Genomic DNA, 21,311 nt, shown 5'->3' with positions numbered 1-21,311 from the left:
ACCATTACACCATTCACACCACACTGGGACATAAAACACCAGAAGTAACCTTTTTTTTTTTTTTTTGCTTTGCTGAAATGTCCTTTTCAGTACGGTAATTTATTCTTTCTGGGTCCCTGTAAAACATCCAAAAAAAAAAAGGTTGCTAATGCCTCTGTCAAGTCTTGTACCATTTTAATAGATTGAAATGGACATCCTTCCTTCTCCAGTAACTTCTTGGGAACAGCTTCAAATATTTTGGAATGATGCTTTAAAATGCTTAAAATTACTAAAAATAAGAAAGAATTCTGCAGCTAAAAATGCACATATGTGTATCCCTGGAAACCAAAAACTCTGCTCAGTTTTTGTTTCTTTATTTAAAAAAATACATCAGTTTGAATGATGCTTAGGCGATAGCTGTTGGCAGAGATTTGGGGGGGCAAGAGGTAAATTCAGAGACAGGAAACAAGAATAAACTTTCATCATACCTGACACACAAAAGACGCTATCAAGAGTCTGTCCTAAGTTACCTGTAATATTATAATAACTCATAGTGGAAAGAGCTGTCCCTGATACATAAAACGTTTAGGGAGCTATTACCGTACCTTGAGAAGCACTGAAACCAGGTGTTCCCCAAAGTGTAAAAAAATAAGAACAGCCAGAAAATTAAAAGCAAACAGAAGAATCTGAACATAAATAAAGCAGGAGCCACCCCATTAAATAATGCAAATTTTCCATTACTTGCTCTCACAATACAAGCCTTGTTTACATTAAATTAGACTCCCGGATAGGATGGTTTTAAACAAAATGATTTGATTTTATGTTTTAGGGACTTAATGCTGCAAAGGACTTAATGGTAATCTAACTGGGTGGTATTCCCAGTATAGCTGCAGAGCAGGATCCAGGCTTAAGTGTAGTAGGCATATCTACACAGCAAATTAAAACTGGTCTGAAATTGGTTTAAACGGTAGTCCGTCGTTCTCCATGAAGAACCATAGGAACTGTCATTCAGAAAGTTTCCTCTTGTAGAACTACAATTCCCAGAATTCTTGGGTTGGGAGATGAGGCCTATAGCCTTGCTGAAACTGCGTGGAAAGTGAATCCAACTGGGGAGGGGAATAGGGATGCCAGCCTCCAGGTGGGACCTGAGGATCCCCTGGAATTAGGGTTGCCAACCACCAGATGGTGGCTGGATGCCTCCCGCTATTACAACTCCAGGTGACAGAGATCAGTTCACCTGGAGAAAATGGCCACTTTGGAAGGTGGACTCTATGGCATTATCACCCATTGAAGTCCCTCCCCTCCTCAAACCCCCTCCTCAGGCGCCACCCCCAAAATATCCAGGTATTTGCCAACCTGGAGCTGGCAACCCTACCTGTAGGGTTGCCAGTTCCCTCTTTGCCACCAGTGGGAGATTTTTGGGGCGGAGCCTGAGGAGGGCGGGGAGGAGGGACTGCAATGCCATAGAGTCCAATTGCCAAAGCAGCCATTTTCTCCAGGCGAACTGATCTCTATTGGCTGGAGATAAGTTGTAATAGCAGGAGATCTCCAGCTAGTACCTGGAGGTTGGCAACCCTGCCTACCTGGAATTTCAGATCATCTCCAGACTACAGAGATCAGTTCCCCTGGAGAAAATGGATGCTTCAGAGGGTGGACTCTATGGCATTGTACCCCAGTGAGGTCCCTGTCCTCCCCAGGCTCCATCTCCAAATCCGCAGGAGTTTCCCAACCTGGATCTGGCAACCCTAATCCCATCCCCCGCCGGTGGCCAACAGGGAACTGGTAACCCTAGAGCGGAACCTGATTAGTTAGTGTTTGTGGTTTGTTTGTTTTTAAGTTACCTGTAAATATTCTGAAAATCACAATGCTGATAACACGTAGAAAGCAAAGGTAGTGCTTGCCAAGGAAACAGCCTAGGCACAGGTTATGCCTCAAGGTCATGTACTACTTTTAGAATTGTTTTTAAAATTAAGTTATGTAACATTTTCTTAGCACTTGCTCGCCCTTGCAGGTTTTACTTGGCTACACCTCTATCCTTTCCAGCATTTGAATACTAACTTTGAGGCCGAAGAAAACTGGGTCCATGTGGGCCTGGGCAACTCCTGAAAAGCAGGAAGTAGCAGATCTTCTTGGTCCACCACTCTTGAGCTGATGCAGTGCAGGATAGCATTTATCAGGACCAGTTGTTCTCAGTAATGTGAGTTTGGAATTTCTTTCAGTGCTAGCACTGGTAAGGGTACACGTTCTTGCTTCACCCCAAATTTTACTTCCTTCAGGAGGCCAACAGAGAGTTATCTCCTATTTCGATAACTCGAGTTACTTTGACCCACTTGATCTTGACAGCAGCAGTAATCAGAGGAACAAGAGCTGTGGCTCAGTGGTAGAGCATCTGCTTGGCATGCAGAAGGTCCCAGGTTCAATCCCCGGCATCTCCAGTTAGAGGGACTAGGCAAGTTGGTGATGTGAAAGACCTCTGCCTGAGTCCCTGGAGAGCCGCTGCTGGTCTGAGTAGACAGTACTGACTTTGATGGACCAAGGGGTCTGATTCACTTTAAGGCAGCTTCATGTCTTCATGTGACCAAGTCTGCAGATAGAGGCTTGGGTCCCATACTTTCCTTCCCATTTGTGCAGCATGGTCCTCCATTGCATATAAAATTATCCATGGTATGGAGAGAGTGGACAAGCAGAAGCTTTTCTCCCTCTCTCATAATACCAGAACACAGGGTCATCTGCTGAAGCTGTTAGGTGAGAGATTCAAAACAGACAAAAGGAAGTATTTCTTCACACAACTCATAGTTGAATTGTGGAACTCCCTGCCCCAGGACATGGTGATGGCTGCCAACTTGGAAGGCTTTAAGAGGGGTGTAGACATGTTCATGGAGGATAGGGTTATCCATGGCTACTAGTCAAAATGAATACTAGTCATGACGCATACCTATTCTCTCTAGGATCAGAGGAGCATGCCTATCATATTAGGTGCTTTGGAACACAGGCAGGAAGGTGCTGCATTCATCTTGTTTGTGGGCTTTCTCGAGGCACCTGGTTGGACACTGTGTGAACAGACTGCTGGACTTGATGGACCTTGGTCTGATCCAGCATGGCTTTTCTTATGTTCTTATTGTGGAACAAAGACCTCTGGCACATTCTGCTCATGAAAGCATTTGCGTATTACATAAGGGGAAAGTGACTAGCGCTGGAAGGCCACCCTGTGGAAGCAAAATGAATACATTCATTAAGTTTTCCCCCCCAAGTCACAGCTGACTTATGGCAACCCCGTAGGTTTTTCAATGCAAGAGATGTTAGGAGGTGGTTTGCCATTGCCTGCCTCTGCGTTATGACCCTGGTATTCCATGGAGGTCTCCCTTCCAAATACTAGCCAGGGCTGATCCTGCTTAGCTTCTGAGATCTGACAAGATCAGGATAGCCTGGGACTATCCAGGTCAGGGCACCATTAAACATTGCACTTGAAAAATAATTTTAGAAGTGTCCCTACAGCATTGCTGGACTCAATAAAGGAAGCCACAGCCCTCAGTTTGCAAGATCTGAGCAAGGCTGTCAAAGATAGGACATTTTGGAGGACATTGATCCATAGGGTTGCCATGAGTCGGAAGCGACTTGATGGGATTTAACACACACACTACAGCATTGCACAGTACTGTATTGCAGTCTTACCTGTTAAAAAAAAAAAAACAACCCACAGAATTCAACCTATTTGCCTACTTAATTGTTACAGTGATTTGTTTCTACAGACGATTACTATGCAAAGTCTCATCTGTCTCAGCCCCAGTTTGTGTGTGTGTGTTCATACTTTAATTAATCTGGGGAACTATCTGGAAAAAAAATCTTATTTCCATGTAGGCTTAAGCGCTATGCATTTTCCTTTATGCATTTAATTAGTGTATGCACAATGTAAAAGTAACATTGGTTTCTCTGTGTTTCAGAATGTTTAAAGCTATTAAAACAGGCCTTTCCCCCCAATTAACAGGGGCCTCCGTATATTATTTCGAGACAAATCTCATGTTGACACATTGCTGCTGGTGAGTGCGCTGCCTTTACACGTGCGTGGCCTGAGGAGCTGAGACGCTCGCTGTGTGATGAAGTGTAGAAGGGCTCTAATGAGGCAGCCGAGGCACTTGCCTCAAGGACTTGATATGGCGTGTCACAGTGTCTTATCGTCAGCAGCTCCCACCCCTTAAAAAAAAGATTAGCTAGAGCATCATAGCCAAATGCGTTCCTTTCATTGTCCACTTCTTGTGGTATTCTCTTTACATATCTGGGTGCAGCTGCCCTTCTAACAAGCCTGCCATTTTGTAGGATTTGTGATTTACTATGCAGCCCTCACTAGAGTTACAGCTTTATATTTTATTTTTATTTTGTAAATTAAGGGTACAGAAAAAAGAGAGGAGGGGAAGGGAAGGAGCAGAATAGAACATACTTTGTCCTCCAAGCCTTAACAAAATATTGTCGAAGGCTTTCACGGTCAGAGTTCATTGGTTCTTGTAGGTTATCCGGGCTGTGTAACCGTGGTCTTGGAATTTTCTTTCCTGACGTTTCGCCAGCAACTGTGGCAGGCATCTTCAGAGTAGTAACACTGAAGGACAGTGTCTCTCAGTGTCAAGGGTGTAGGAAGAGTAATATATAGTCAGAAAGGGGTTGGGTTTGAGCTGAGTATTGTCCTGCAAAAGTATTGTCCTGTAAGTATCAAGATAATGTGCTAATGAGGGTATGGTATGTTAATATGGAACCATTGTATCCTGAAGTGATCTGTTAATGTGTGTAATCCAAAACTAATCTGTATGGCTATTGTTGAATGTTGTCTTTGTCTGGAGGTTTTTCAGGGCAGGAAGCCAAGCCTTATTCATTCTTAAACTCTCCTCTTTTCTGTTAAAGTTGTGCTGATGTTTATGAATTTCAATGGCTTCTCTGTGCAATCTGACAAAATAGTTGGTAGAATTGTCCAGTCTTTCAGTGTCTTGGAATAAGACCCTGTGTCCTGTTTGTGTCAGTCCATGTTCAGCCACTGCTGATTTCTCAGGTTGGCCAAGTCTGCAGTATCTTTCATGTTCTTTTATCCTTGTTTGTATGCTGCGTTTTGTGGTCCCGATGTAAACTTCTCCACAGCTGCAAGGTATACGATATACTCCTGCAGAGGTGAGGGGGTCTCTTTTGTCTTTTGCTGATCGTAGCATTTGTTGTATTTTCTTGGTGGGTTTAAACACTGTTTGTAGGCTATGTTTTTTCAAAAGTTTCTCCATCCTATCAGTGACTCCTTTAATAAATGGCAAGAATACCTTTCCTATGGGAGACTGTTTTTCTTGAGTTTTCTGATTTTTGTTTGGTTCAATGGCCCTTCTGATTTCATTCTTGGAGTAGCCGTTTGCTAGCAGTGCGTGATTTAGATGGTTAGTTTCTTCCTTGAGAAACTGTGGTTCACAGATCCCTCTTGCACGGTCCATTAATGTTTTGATTATTCCTCTTTTCTGTCGGGGGTGGTGGTTGGAGTTTTTGTGTAAGTAGCGATCTGTGTGAGTTGGTTTCCGGTAGACCTTGTGACCTAACTGAAGGTTTGATTTACGGATGACAAGGGTATCAAGAAATGGGAGTTTACCCTCAATTTCCTTTTCCATGGTAAACTGAATGTTTGGATGGATATTATTAAGATGGTTTAGAGGAAAGAAACTAACCATCTAAATCACGCACTGCTAGCAAACGGCTACTCCAAGAATGAAATCAGAAGGGCCATTGAACCAAACAAAAATCAGAAAACTCAAGAAAAACAGTCTCCCATAGGAAAGGTATTCTTGCCATTTATTAAAGGAGTCACTGATAGGATGGAGAAACTTTTGAAAAAACATAGCCTACAAACAGTGTTTAAACCCACCAAGAAAATACAACAAATGCTACGATCAGCAAAAGACAAAAGAGACCCCCTCACCTCTGCAGGAGTATATCGTATACCTTGCAGCTGTGGAGAAGTTTACATCGGGACCACAAAACGCAGCATACAAACAAGGATAAAAGAACATGAAAGATACTGCAGACTTGGCCAACCTGAGAAATCAGCAGTGGCTGAACATGGACTGACACAAACAGGACACAGGATCTTATTCCAAGACACTGAAAGACTGGACAATTCTACCAACTATTTTGTCAGATTGCACAGAGAAGCCATTGAAATTCATAAACATCAGCACAACTTTAACAGAAAAGAGGAGAGTTTAAGAATGAATAAGGCTTGGCTTCCTGCCCTGAAAAACCTCCAGACAAAGACAACATTCAACAATAGCCATACAGATTAGTTTTGGATTACACACATTAACAGATCACTTCAGGATACAATGGTTCCATATTAACATACCATACCCTCATTAGCACATTATCTTGATACTTACAGGACAATACTTTTGCAGGACAATACTCAGCTCAAACCCAACCCCTTTCTGACTATATATTACTCTTCCTACACCCTTGACACTGAGAGACACTGTCCTTCAGTGTTACTACTCTGAAGATGCCTGCCACAGTTGCTGGCGAAACGTCAGGAAAGAAAATTCCAAGACCACGGTTACACAGCCCGGATAACCTACAAGAACCTTAACAAAATCTTTATTCGAAAGAAAAAATGAAAGTTTTGTCAAAAATTCAGTCCTTAGTCTAAAACTTAGAACGTTTTAAAACTCTTTCGAATACCTAAACATACCATACTCATATTACTTCAATGCAAATTCTCATTACAAGTACTTTCTGATATTCTAAAATATTTACGTATTATTTAAATAGTAATCATAAAAAGGTTGCCATTTCAACTCAAATTCTTCTGTTGACTTCTGATTCACCAATTGTGTTAATTTAGCCATCAAAGCAAAGTCAAAGGGTTTATTAGTCCACTCTGTGATGTCTGGAATGGTGTTGGATTTCCAGTGTTTGGCATACACAATTCTGGCAGCTGAGGATGCATATTGATAGATAGAGCTCTTTGTGCGTGGAGTTTGTGAGGGGAGCATTCCTAACAGCATATGTTTGGGATACATCTTTATAGTGCAGTCCTCAGTAGAGTTACAACTTCAGTGGATTTAGAAGGGTGTGAGTCTGCTTAGCTTTGCAACGCCGGACTTCTAAGCATGCTTTATAGCCTTTACTAAAGTAGACAGGGCCTGTTGTACATGTTTAAAAAATGTGCATATACACACAGCCTCGAGGCACCGTTCCTTTGTCTTCCGCTTCCTGTGCTGATTTGGCTGTGGCCGCACCGGAACACAACTTCCACTTGTTCGCATTCCTGCTGACAGACTAATACACTAAATGGGGAAGTAAACAAGACGTGGCCGAACAGGCCAAAACAAGGGAAGAGGGAGAAGAATGTTGAGCTACTCGGGCTGCCCTTTGCTGATAAATGTGCTATTTATATCCAGGGGTGAAGGATGCTGGAGTGCACAGTGGCAAATGTCCCCAGCGTCCTCTGAAGTCCTAAACAAAGTTGTTGGCCTCGATTCAAGGCAGACTTGGTGTTTTGTACAAGCTCAGCCTTGTGGTCAGGAGCGGAGCGTGGATGTCTGTTGAGCTTGGTTCAGATGTCACAAGCAAACTGGAGTTTGTGGAGAATCATAACCCTCACACGCTTCCTCCCTCCTTCTTTTATGTAGCACGCCAAACTGAAGATGGCAGTCTTTAACTCCGGACATGTGTGATGTCCCAATATGAATGCCTTAAGAAAGGCGTGGGTAAAGTGCCGTCAAGTAGTAGCCGATATACGGCAACCCCACAGGGTCTTCAAGGCAAGAGATGTTCGGAGGTGGTTTGCCATTGCCTGCCTCTGCATGGCAACCCTAGACTTCCTCAGTAGTGTTTCATCCAAATACTAACCAGGGCCAACCCTGCTTAGCTTCCAAGATCTGATGAAATCAGGCTATTGTGAGCCATCCTGATCAGGGTGCCTTAAGAGAAAACATTTCTTTGCTGTCAAGTCACATCTGACAAGGTGACCCCGGTGGGTTTTCAATGCAAGAGACATTCAGAGGTGGTTTGCCATTGCCTGCCTCCGTGTCACAACCCTGGTATTCTTTGGAGATTGCCAAATTCTTGCCAGAGTCAACCCTTCTCAGCTGGAGATCTAACAAGATCAGGCTCGCCTGGGCTATCCAGGTCAGGGCGCCTTAAGGAACATAGAATCATAGAGTTGGAAGGGACCACCAGGGTCATCTAGTCCAACCCCCTGCACAATGCAGGAAATTCACAACTACCTCCCCCCCACACCCCCAGTGACCAGAAGATGGCCAAGATGCCCTCCCTCTCATCATCTACCTAAGGTCACAGAATCAGCATTGCTGACAGATGGCCATCTAGCCTCTGCTTAAAAACCTCTGTGGAAGGAGAGCTTACCACCTCCCGAGGAAGCCTGTTCCACTGAGTGTGTTTATTTCCAGGGTGTGTTTATTTCCCAGTAACTGGGATTTTGAACCACAGTAACATCTCAGTACAGAATCCCAATTACTGCCATCGAAACTCCCCTCAGTTTGTTAGGGTGCCCATATTCTGACATCATGACAAATCGGAGTTAATTGAAGACTTTAGTCTTGGCATGCTGTGTGAGGACAGGAGAGATTATATGAGCCCTGCAGTTGACCAGCCTCAAACCCATCACAAATTAACTCTCCTTTCTTTGAATTGAGCTTTGTTAAATCAGATGAAAGAAAGCAGCTATCACAGAACCTCTGTTGTTTTAAACCTTTGCTCAGATCTCCTGGATGACCAGATTTTCAATTCCCCTCTTATTACTCCTTTTCTATGTGACTATAGCTCCCACTTATCTGCATTTATCCAAATCTTTCGGATGTCTTCTGGAGGCTATTCAAATAAACTTGCTGTCCCCTTAAGCTATTCGGGTACCACAATCTCTGCTATGAATATGCTAATCCCATTAATGTCAACAGTTTCCTAAGTGTTCTTTTCATTTTCCCCCCTTCTCAATTTCCCCTCCTCATCTATGAAATGGAAATAATATTTGCCTTCAGAACTACAGAAACGTATTCTGTTCGTGTTTTAAGCGTTGGGGGGGGAAATCTTGTAAAACAATAATCATTAACAAATGTGTGATTCAAATATAAACAGAACCTTAGTTAATTAACCTTCCAATTATTTGCAGCTTCAGTAAGCCACAGATGAAAGGGAGGGGTACATTTGGCAGGAAGTTGAGCTTCCCACCAAACAGCTGACCCGCTGCAGAGTGAAAAGAGAACCTGGATGGCCTCCCGGCATGTTTAATATGCTTTGAACAGGCTGGAAGGAATCTCAGCCCACCCAACTTCTGCTCCACACTGCTGCTGGATTTGTGCCACAGCCGCCCTACCTGAAGAAGAAAAATAGTTGGTTTTTATATGCTCACTTTCTCTGCCACTTAAACCGGCTTACAATCACCTTCCCCTCCCCACAACAGACACCCTGTGAGGTAGGTGGGGCTGAGAGAGCTCTTAATAGAACTATGACTAGCCCAAGGTCACCCAGCTGGCTTCATGTGGAGGAGTAGGGAAACCAATCAATTCTCCAGATTAGCGTCCGCCACTCATGTGGAGGAGGGGTATCAAACCTGAAGCCAGCGTGGTATAGTGGCTAAGAGTGGTGGTTTGGAGCGGTGGACTCTGATCTGGAGAACCAGGCTGGTTTCCCCACTCCTCCACATGAAGCCAACTGGGTGACCTAGGGCTAGTCACAGTTCTGTTAAGAGCTCTCTCAGCCCCACCTATCTCACAGGGTGTCTGTTGTGGGGAGAGGAAGGGAAGGTGATTGTAAGCTGGTTTGATTCTGCCTTGAGCAGTAGAGAAAGTCAACATATAAAAACCAACTCCTCTTCTTCTCCAGATTAGAGTCCACCGCTACTAACCACCGCTCTTATCCACTGCACCATAGTGGTTTGCTGAGACAGGCTAGCCCAGAGCCCACCCCCCAAGCAAGGTCACTGGTTCCTTAGTGATCCAAGGAATGTTCCGTTCTTATTCAGAGTCTCCACTCTGACGCAGCCCTTTGCCTTTCTCTTGTGACATTAACCAGGTCCAGTTTTAGTCCTGTACCAACCGGAGAATCTGACAAAGTTGTGGTTGTAGGAAGTGCAGCACTGATGCCACTCGTTCTGTCGTGGGTATAGAAGCAAAATGTGTCAACTCTTGTCTGGTTTTTGTTTTTGTTTTGTTTACAATATGCCCTGCATGAAGGGTGCTTAAATTGGTAAAGGAGACGATTTTATCTGAGCGGCTGAAGGAGGAACTCATGCCTGGCGGTGCTCATAAAAAAGAGGCTTTTAAAAAAAATCTCAAGAGTGTCTACCACTAGGAGACTGCTTTTGTTTGCCTCTCGGGCATATTGGGCAGTTATGCTTATCGCCTCTGTGCATACAGTCGTTTGATCAGCGGCCCTATCAAGGCTTTTCTTGCTACTTCGGAGGAGATTGTACTGCATTCAATCTGTATATGTCGGTAACTGTTGGAAACATTTATCTGATTAAAATCCAAACACAAATTCAAGATGGCCTGATTAAAAACTTCTATGCAAATCTCAAAGGGTGTGTGCAGGGGTGAGAGGAACCTAGCAGTCTCCCCTGCCCATCATATTCCTGTCTTTTTGCTGACTCTAGACTTGGGCTGCTTCCATACCTGCCTAGATTTTTCCCTACGTGCAATGCAAGAAAGCCCCCAAATTAAAATGGAACGTCCACAACAGAAACTCACAAGAATGGGTTTCCTGGGGTTTCTCACTAAGAACCAAATCTGAGCTGGTTCTAAGTAGGAACTGCAGAGGGAGGTAGTTGTGAATTTCTTGCATTGTGCAGGGGATTGGATTAGATTACTCTGATGGTCCCAATGATTCTATGAGCATCTCCCCCTCATCTCCCTCTCCCCTTCAGCCATCTCAAGGGCACTTCCCCTTTCCCAGCCCAGAGACTCTCCCCTTACTGTGCAGCTGGGCTGAGCAAGGGAAGGGAGAATGGGGTGTGGATGGAGATGTCAGTGCAGTCATTGGCCCGCTGTTCTTTTGTGGGTATGCAATGGAGAAAAGGGGAGGTGTGGGGGGCCGGCAGCAAACGGAGCGAGAACCCATTGAGCGGACCCCATTCTTGCTGATTCCTACCCCTCTTGCAACTGCTGCCTTAGCAGGGGTGTGAATAATACAGCCCCTGTTTGAAATGGCCAGCATGGTACAGTGGTTAAGAGTGACGCACTCTAATCTGGAGAACCGGGTTCGATTCCCCACTCCTCCACATGAAGCCTGCTGGGCGACCTTGGGCCAGTCACAGTTCTCTCAGCCCAAGCGGAGGCAGGTGATGACAAACCACCTCCAAATGTCTCCTGCCTTGAAAACCCTACACTAGGGCTGTCAAACATACAGCCCAAGGACTGGATCCGGCCCCTTGAGAGCCCCTATCTGGCCCTTAAGCCAGCCAAGGCAGCCACCCCTCCCCAGTCCCAATTCTGGGCTGGCGAGGCATGGCCCGCTCGACTAAGTGACATTTATGTCATATCCGGCCCTTGTAACAAATGAGTTTGACACCTTTGCCTTATGGGGTCGCCATAAGTCAGTTGTGACTTGATGGTACTTTCTGCCACATTTGCAATGGGGTTTTCATTGCCAAGGATTAGCAAGGTAACATGCAGAGTAATAATAGTGAGACCAAGCATTTGTGCAATGCCTCTCCACTGAGTGACCATAAATTTAGGCTCAGTGGAAAGGGGTGGGGGGAGCTTTTGTAGGGCATAGGTTCCAGATAGGCTTGAACCCAACAATCGCTCATTTTTAATTTATCTGCTGGGTTCACCTTCTTCTACTTGCTTTCTTTCCTTCTGCAATCTACACATCCCCTTGCTCTTCTGAGCGATCTCTCTCCTCTAATTAGATTCCCACAAATGAGCCTCAAGCATCTTCTGTATTCCCCCATCTTAGTGAACTATGGCGTGTCATTAGGTTGGTTCTCCATTATAAACATGGCCACATACCCAGGCAGGGAAGAGAGAAACCATGTGGAAGTTACATCCTTGCCTGGCTCTGAATAAACCAGGCTGCCCTCCCTAGCAACCACATTATTAATTTCCAAAGCCCCACAGTCAAATAGGAAGAACACAGAAATAAAGGCATGGGTGTCTCTTAAGGCTGGTAGTATTGACATATGTTAATAAAAAAAGCTTCCTATCTTACTACAAGGGAGAATGTGATAAGGGCCCATATATCTTCTGGTTTCTGACAGGGGTATGATAAGTATTTACTCCAGAGAAGTCTGATTGGGTTCAGTGGGACTATTCCACAAGTGATTTGTGGGCCAAGGGTTTTGAAGCTGTATTCTGCCCTTTTCAAAGTTTAGCATTTTGCCTTCACATTTATGCATTAGGTGTTGATCATTAAATATGATTTATACATTAATACTAGATTGAAATAAATACATTGTTTGCTATGTACTTAAAAATTGCTGCTAAGAAACAGTCTGTTTCACAGAGAGAATAGAAGTGCATCTTTTATTTTAAAGTATTTAATAACACAGCAATAAGGTTTTCATAATGTATAATTTAGAAATGCTACTCTACTTTGGAAATTTCGAATGGGATTTTTGTCTGTGGGCGATTACTGAAACAGTTGTGCTCTCACATCTTATATGACATTACAATGAATACTGAATTTTAAGGGGGGGAAATAAGGAAATCAATTGTCATGTTCCACAGGAATGTTCAGGTATATGGCAAAAGGAATGGCAACTATCCTTTTCAGAAGAGCCAAATTAGTTGGTTGGGTGGAGGGTGGGGGCTAATCCCTAAACTTTTCAACTGTGTAGCCTTGAAAATAGGGTTGTCAGGTCCCTCTTGGCAACCAGCGGGAAGTTTGGGGGCGGAGCCTAAGGAGGGAGGGGTTTGGGGAGGGGAGGGACTTCAATGCCATAAAGTCCAATTGCCAAAGCAGCCATTTTCTCCAGGTGAACTGATCTCTATCAGCTGGAGATCAGTTGTAATAGCAGGAGATGTCCAGCTAGTACCTGGAGGTTGGCAACCCTACTTGGAAATGGGAGAATGAGCAAGTTTCTGGTCCACCGTCTTGTGTTCCACAAGAAGAAAACAGAACATACACTTGATTCTAAAAGCCACCCTTCCTTCCTGCCTCTGTCCTTGTTTCACACATTTTATCTCAGTCCTTATTTCCTAGTGCCCCAAATGGTGGAAGGGTACACATTTTTGATTTGTTAAAACTTGTGGTGATTTCATAGCATGTGTGTAGTATCTTCTCCTCTCAAGACCTGACCCCTAGTCGAAGCATTCTCAATAGGAGAATATGGCTGTACTTAACACTTACCACATGAGAGCAGCAAGAGCCCTCCCTGTCAAAAGTGCTGAAGACTCTGCCACCAGTAGATAAAGAAGGCTGGAATGAGCAGAGTTGAAATAGCACAGAGTGGAGGAGGAGCCAGACGGTGGTTGCCTGTCTTCTGTTCTTAATGACTAGTTTTCCATAGGAGTCATGAGAGAATTTAAGGCTGAAAGAGATGTGGGGAGATGAAGGATGTAATTCGATGGTTCTTTTGTCACTGTGGGACTGCAGGCATGTGATAAGTGTATCGCATAGCCCAGTTCTGAGATGACGGGGGAGCAGTGTTGTTCAGATCAGGGTCGTCCACCGCCCCCATTTTTAAAAATAGCTGTGAGGCAAATCAAATTATTTCCACAGTTCGTACATGGGGAGAGGTTAACCCTTTCCCTTTCTGTCAGCTTCCTGATTTATATTGGCCCATATAGTATTTGTATGCCCTCCCCAATGCACACCTTGGAAAAAATATATCAGCTCAGGAAAGTGATTGTATGAGGGAAATGATGGAGAGGGACCAGTTAAAACCTTCTCCCCAAATGCCGTAGCCATGATCCACTTTAGGAGTACCTCCATGGTTTCTTTTAACATTAAGAAACCCAGGAAATTCAGACATAGATCTTGCACCATTTCATCAAAATTGGCCTGTAGCTATCTCTACCCTGGTTGGTCCCTTTTCTAGGTTCTCGTTTTTGAAAGCTCTTACCATAATCTGGTGTGGGTGCCAATAACCAAACTGAAGCACAGTAAGGTGCTGAGTATGTTTAGCCTGAAGAGGGGATATGATAACCATCTTCAAGTACTTGAAGGGCTGTCATATAGAGGATGATGCCAAGTTGTTTTCTGTTGCCCCAGAAGGTTGGACCAGAACCAGCGGGTTGAAATTAAATCCAAAGAGTTTCCATCTAGACATTAGGAAGAATTACAGTTAGAACGGTTCCTCAGTGGAACAGGCTTCCTCGGGAGGTGGTAAGTGCTCCTTCCCTGGAGTTTTTTAAGCAGAGGCTGGATGGCCATCTGTCAGCAATGCTGATTCTATGACCTTAGGCAGATCATGAGAAGGAGGGCATCTTGGCCATCTTCTGGGCATGGAGTAGAGGTCACGGAGGGTGGGAGGTAGTTGTGAAATTCCTGCATTGTGCAGGGGGCTGGACTAGATGACCCTGGTGGTCCCTTCCAACTCTGTGATTCTATGAAGGTCTGCTGATATGAATTGGGAGAGTTATGCTCATATTTAAAAAAAATTACCACTGAAATCGACAGAATTTAAAATGGCTAAGCCTTGGTTGGAGAGCGTCCTTTGTTAGCCTTTAAGGTGCCACACGACTCTTTGCCGTGTCTGCGGCAACAAATTTAATGGGGGATACTGCTGAGGAATTAATTAGCGGTTAGATTTATTTAGCTTTGCTTCAGCTGCAGAGAACGGAAATTCAGACTCAGCTTTGGTTACAGAGCATCGGTCTGCAGAAGTAATGATTTTCTGTGCAAAGAATGTTGTGGTTCAGCAGGAAGCCTATCATAATAAAGCCAGAGTTAGCTCATGGTGCTTACAGCAAGAGATTTAACGAGATTTTGATCCCTTTCATCCTCAGCCTAGATTTTCTTTTTGCATAGGTAGGTTCCTATTTATTATTATTTTTTTACCTACTGTAGTCCTGCAGATAATGCTTCTAAAGCACATCAGACTGTAGGAAAAGCTGCCTTTTCTTCAACACTCATCCTGAACCAAGAAATGCTCTAATTGCATATTCAAAAATTTTGCTCTGAGCGAGGATATTATGCCCAACTGGAATCTTTTCTGGTCGTAGGCCCTAATCCCATAGCCTCTCTGCATAGATGTTCAGGAAAACACAGCATATGGAATATGTTTTCTCATTATACCAGAGAATAGAAAAGCAACCCAGAGCCATACTGCTAGGAATGCAATCCACACTTTCTTCACAGTCCTTTGTGTAGGGAGTAGCAGCCGTCTGGTGCATTAGGTCAGAACACTGAAGTTGTTCACACAATTTGTAATCCCCTTGAGAGAACTTCTGTTTTCTTCTCTCTGCAATGCTGATTTGTAGCTGTAATCTCTTATTCTGTCAGTGTACCCGTCATCTTAATCTGCGTTGTGTAATAAATCAAAGAAATGTGGTATATTTTTTTAAAAAAAAACAATTAATACTCCATAATATGGGTGGAGCCTCAGTTGAGTTCACAGTTCAGATTCTGCATGTCATGCCTGCGTCACTCAATGGACAAAAATTGCGGACAGTGGTAAGGCATGCACGTTGTCTGTTATGTAACTCTCCTGCCAAGCTCATTAGGGTTGCCAACCTCCAGGTAGTAGCTGGAGATCTCCTGCTGTTACAACTGATCTCCAGCCGATAGAGATCAGTTCACCGGGAGAAAGTAGCCGCTTTGTCAATTGGACTCTGTGACATTGAAGTCTCCCCAAACCCCACCCTCCTCAAGCTCCACTCCAAAAATCTCCAGATATTTCCCAACCTGGAGCTTGCAACCGTACTCATAATGCAAGGTTTAAATTTTGCTGGGAAGAAAACACTCCATGACATATTATGTTTTGTCCAGTCGGCGTGGTGTAGTGGTTAAGAGCGGTGGTTTGGAGCAGTGGAGTCGGATCTGGAGAACCAGGTTTGATTCTCCACTCCTCCACATGAGTGGCGGAGGCTAACCTGGTGAACTGGATTTGTTTCCCCACTCCTACACACGAAGCCAGCTGAGTGACCTTGGGCAAGTCACAGCTCTCTTAGAGCTCTCTCAGCCCCACCTACCTCACAGGGTGTCTGTTGTGGGGAGGGGAAGGTGATTGTAAGCCGGTTTGAGTCTCCCTTTAGTGGTAGAGAAAGTTGGCATATAAAAACCAACTGTTCTTCTTCTTCCTCTTCCTCCGTGCAGTTTTTTCCTAAAATGTCTTAGCTCCATAGAAGCTTTCTCTCTCCCTCTCCCCTGCTCTTCCGTCCAGTAGAAAAGTTTATGGAAGGTGTTGCCAAGCTGGCTCTTTCCTAGCCTTCCCTTTCCCCAAGCAGCCTGCTGTTTGTTCCCAGAATCCTACACGTGAGGGTCCAGAGAGCTTTGCAAGCAAAATATATCATGGGACTGGGTGCTCCCGCAACATGGCGGAATCAGATAAAATCACCTTTATTTATTTTTATATATTTTTGGATTTATATCCCCTCTCTATCCCAGCCAAAGCCAGGCTCAGAGTGTCTTACATCATAAAAACACTATATTATATTAAAATTCCTAATTCTACTAATACATGATAAACTTAAAACCCATAAGTCAAAAACTAGTGCTAAAATCCAATGGCGTCCATTCCATTGACACAAAGGTGAGCAGCCAGCATAGAGGAGAGGTATTCAGAAGCACCTATGCCAATCAGAGAATTAAGTAAATAAAGGGGAGAGGCCAGCCATGATGGAAAACTGTTGCTGCCCTCAACTGTAGGCCTGGCGGAACATCTCTGTTTTACAGTCCCTGCAGAACTGTGCCAGATCACGCAGGGCCCGGGTCTCACTAGACAGAGAGTTCCACCAGGCCGGGACCAGAGCTGAAAAAGCCCTGGCCCTGGTTTGGGGCAGGCCGGATACTGTTCGGGCCGGGGACTACCAGCAAGTTGTTCGCTGAGTGTAATGCTCTTTGGGGGGCATACTTGGAGATGGCCCCAGACTGTTCAGGGCTTTGAAGGTTAATACCAACGACTTGAACCTGGTCCGGTACTCCACCTGGAGCCAGTGCAGCTGACGGAGCACTGGTTGGATATGTGTTCTCAGTGGGGTCCCTGTAAGGACCCTCGCCGCTGCATTCTGGACCAGCTGGAGCTTCCAGAGCAGTCTCAAGGGCAGCCCTGCGTAGAGCGAGTTACAGTAGTCTAGCCTGGAGGTGACCATTGCACGTATCACTGTGGCTAGTTTAGGTAGAGGCAGGTACAGCATCAGCTGCTTCCGCTGCCTCCTCCACTAGTGCAGTCTACAAACAGAACAATGAAAAAGAGACTGCAATTTCATCCGCCAGAATTGTCTATGCTAAATACTGGAAATCTAATACAATTCCTGACATCATAGAGTGGAAACTCTCTGGTTTTGCATTGATGGCCAAATTAACGCAACTTGTTAATTTGAATCCAACAGATGAGTTTGTGTTGAAATGGCAGCCTTTTTATGATTATTATTCAGGTGGTAAATAAACAATTCAATAAATTATAAAGTTATTTATAAGAGAATTTACAGTGATATACAAGATGTACACATGTTTAAGGCATTTGATAGAAGTTATGGTATTAGATTTTCTTAAGTTAAGTTTATGTGGCGGCTTAGGGGATGAATTATATCTCTTTTTTTAGTGAATCTTAAGATGTTGCAGTGTTTAGGATGAATGATAGAATATCTGGCAATATTTTGCCTTTTAAATTTAAACTATGTTGAGGCTTGGAGGATGAAATATGTTTTATCTTATTTCCCCCTTCCCTCTTTTTCGTTTCTGCATCCCTTTTATATAAAATTTAAAAAAAGAGACTGTGGTGGTAGAAACTGCCCTTAAGTTGCAACCGACTTATGGCGGCCCCATACGGTTTTCAAGGCGAGACGTTCAGAGGTGGTTTGCCATTGCCTAGCTCCGTGTAGCAACCCTGGACTTCCCTGGTGGTCTCCCATCCAAGTACTAACCAGGGCCTATTCTGCTTGGCTTCTGAGATTGGGCTAGCCTGGGCCATCCAGGCCAAGGCAAGAAGGAGACTGTTTTCCCCCAATTTTCATCTTGTTGCAGCATTTGTGTCCTATCCTATGGCACATTTTGCTTATGAGATTCTCCCGATCCTCAGAGAGGAGTTTCAAGACAAATGGCAGGCTGATTGGGGAAGGCAGGGAAATGTCTGCTCCACCTACTCCTTCCATGAACTTTTCTGCTGCATCCAATCCCAAGGATCTACACAGAAGTAGAGTAAAATCCTTTTGAGGCAATCTTGTTCCACTGTTCAGAATTGCCCACTGGCTGAAAAGAAGGTTATTGTCTTTGGAGCTGAATCAATCTTTCCAGTTTAAATCTGTTGGAATTTGTTGTTTCTGACTTTTTATTCCAGTGTGCACATTGTCAAATCAAGGATAATCGGCATCTTTTGGGAGAGAAACCCCTGCTCAGTATCCCTTTTGAATAATATACCTGCCAATCATTTTTTGCTCACTTGTCCAAGCTTTTGTTTGTTTTTGCTTTTTTCCAGGTTCACACATTCAGGGGGCCGCACTGGTGTGAATATTGTGCCAACTTTATGTGGGGCCTCATTGCTCAGGGAGTGAAATGTGCAGGTAACTAATTTAATCTTTATTCTCTTATGTTGCAGCGATCTGAAAATAAATAATAAAAAATGCGCTGTTTGATTCTTTGGTATGTTTCAGACATGTTTGTGTTTGTATCACATGAGCAAACCTAGAAAGTCATTGGGTTCACACACTCCCTCCTCCTGTTACATTTGGCCATCTGTTTTGATACTTCCACTTCTTGCCATAACATTCAAACCAGTGAACTATACTTTGTGAGCAAGGATTAAACCAGATTTGAAATCCTGGTGACTCCAGCTATAGACAATGGAAAGATTCGCATAGTATAAATAGAATGGCCTCTTACCTCAGTCAGTATATACTGGTGATTTGAAAGCATGTCTTCACCTAATTTTATTTTATTTTTATTCACTTTATTTATGCTTTGCCTTTCTCCCTTCTCCCAACGTAGCTTAAATGGTTTCCTGGAATGAATTGGGGGTGGGGACAGGCATGCCAGGATAGAACTTCACTTCTGGAGAAAAATGGAAAGGATATCGTGACTTTGGGAATGAGGCTCTAGGATTTGGCAAAACTCTGTGGTTAAACCATAAAATTTTTGACAAATCATAGAGTGCTCCCAATGTCATGACTTCACTTCAGGTTTTCGCCAGAAGTGCCATTGCATGCCGGCACACTGCTCCCTATTCCTGTGCAAGCATTTGAGGCTCTACTGACCAATGGAGGGAATGCCTGGGAGGATGACCTCTGGCACCCCTGCTTGGTATACACAACAATTCTTTTCCTTTTTATAAAGAGGCATCCTCTTAAACTAACAACGTGTTTATCCCACAGTGAAGAAACCACACAATGAAGGGGAAGAGGCTCTGGAGTTTGATAATACAGTGACAACTGTATCCCAAAATTTTGAGGCCCAAAGTCAGGTCCTCCACATATGAAAAATGGTGAGCCTTCTCACTGGCACAAAACTTAAATCTCTCTCACAGAGGTGAGGTCTCAATGTAAATATAATTCTGACATTTATGCTGAGAAGGACGGAGGATGTTAAAAAGCATTAAAAAGTACACAGCTATATCGTTCACATGGAGGTAGCATTTGGTTCCACCCACGGGGTGTCCACACGACTGCTGAGCTTTGAATAAAGGGCACTGCAGTTTTAGTGGTGGCATATTGACACGTATATGGATATGAGAGCCACAAAGAGAATTACCACCGCTAACCCCTGTGATCTATCTATAACTATCTATGTAACTCTAAGTGTTTTAGCTTTGGCTGCTTGTTCAGAACTGGTGACTCAGTCATTTCTCAGATGACAAGTACCCATTTAAGAGTTGAAAGGAGAGTCAGGAAAGAGCCCAGGTGCCCTGAAAGCCAAGAACATTTAATAGAGAAGGGTGCCTCTGAGCATGCACAGAGTACACATTCCACCCACAGTTTGCCTGTACAACCTGGAATTAGGAGTCATAGCTTTTAGATGACAGGTGAAAGCTGAAGTCCTGAGAACACTGTACTGGGAGTAACCCCCATTGAATAAAACGGGACCTACTTCTGAGTAGACCTGCTTAGGGTTGCTCCCAGAAACTCTAGCTTTGGCTGGAACTGTGCATTTTTGAAAATAACAATTGATTTTTCAGCATACCTTTACTTTGAGGAATCTCGAAAGCTGAGTTTAATTGTTTTCTTTAAAATGTTTAGTGCAAGCAAGCAATGTTAGGCAAATTACTTTGTGCATACTTTGCACCCTGCAAAATTGTTTTGAAGTCATCTTGATCAAATTGCAGAGCATTCCAGGATTCCTTTTGCAATGTCTCATGCCAGTGGAAAAAAGTAGGCAGATAAATACAATGTGGAGATTTTCCCAATGAGCAGGTAGATTAATTTATGGGAGTAAAGTTCAAGGCGAGCCTTTTTTTTTCAGGGTAAATTTATAATCTTTTCAGCAGCGCATGACATACCATGGCAACTAGACTGTCCCTTCTCTCTGTGCTGGTACAAGTGGGTGGCTTGTCTCCTGCATGGATGTGGCTTATATAATTTTCATGTTCTTTCACACACCATACATAGCCACCTACATTAAAACAGTCCCTTAGGGTCATATTCCCCCCCCCCCCGAGCCTTGAGTGGGAGGGAGAAGAGGGGGGAGTGGCTACCTGTATCCTTCTGAGCAAAATCCAGAGAAAGGCTTTTGAAAGCTTCCTTTCTTATTTCCACGGTTCTTCAAAATTGCTTGAAATGACTGCTAAAGTTAAAACTGCATTATCTCATTGAAAGTGGGGCAGAGCTAGGGAAGGACCAAGCGACCCTAAGCGTGGTGTAGTGGTTAAGAGCAGTGGTTTGGAGCGGTTCAGTCTGATCTGGAGTACTGGGTTTGATTCCCCTCTCCTCCACTTGAGCGGCGGAGGCTAATCTAGTGAACTGGATTTGTTTCCTCACTCCTACACATGAAGCCAGCTGGGTGACCTTGGGCAAGTTACAGCTCTCTTAGAGCTCTCTCAGCCCCACCTACCTCACAGGATGTCTGTTGTGGGGAAGGGAAGGTGATTGTAAGTCAGTTTGAGTCTCCCTTAAACGGTAGAGAAATCAACTCTTCTTCCTCTTCTTCTTCTTCTGACAGCGACGTATTGATGATTCCAAGGCCTTGTGTCATGTGCCCTTTTAGGGCTGCCAGATTCAATATGGGCCCTGGAATTCTCCCCGAATAACAATTTATCTCCAGATTGCAGA

The 21,311-nt window shown here is 44.0% G+C and overlaps 1 protein-coding gene across 1 annotated transcript in view; it reads left to right on the top strand.

Moving 5' to 3' along the window:
• The window catches only part of CHN1 (chimerin 1), a 143,466-nt gene that overhangs the window by 98,887 nt on the left and 23,268 nt on the right, over nt 1-21,311 (top strand). The window contains exon 8 of the mRNA XM_056861362.1: nt 18,530-18,614. Coding sequence (XP_056717340.1) covers nt 18,530-18,614 — 85 coding nt within the window. The remainder of the gene's footprint in view (nt 1-18,529; nt 18,615-21,311) is intronic.

This window comes from Euleptes europaea, chromosome 15, assembly GCF_029931775.1.
Source record: "Euleptes europaea isolate rEulEur1 chromosome 15, rEulEur1.hap1, whole genome shotgun sequence".
Taxonomy (NCBI): domain Eukaryota; kingdom Metazoa; phylum Chordata; class Lepidosauria; order Squamata; family Sphaerodactylidae; genus Euleptes; species Euleptes europaea.
The sequence above is the reverse complement of the archived record's forward strand: the minus strand, read 5'-3'. Positions and strand labels throughout refer to the sequence as shown.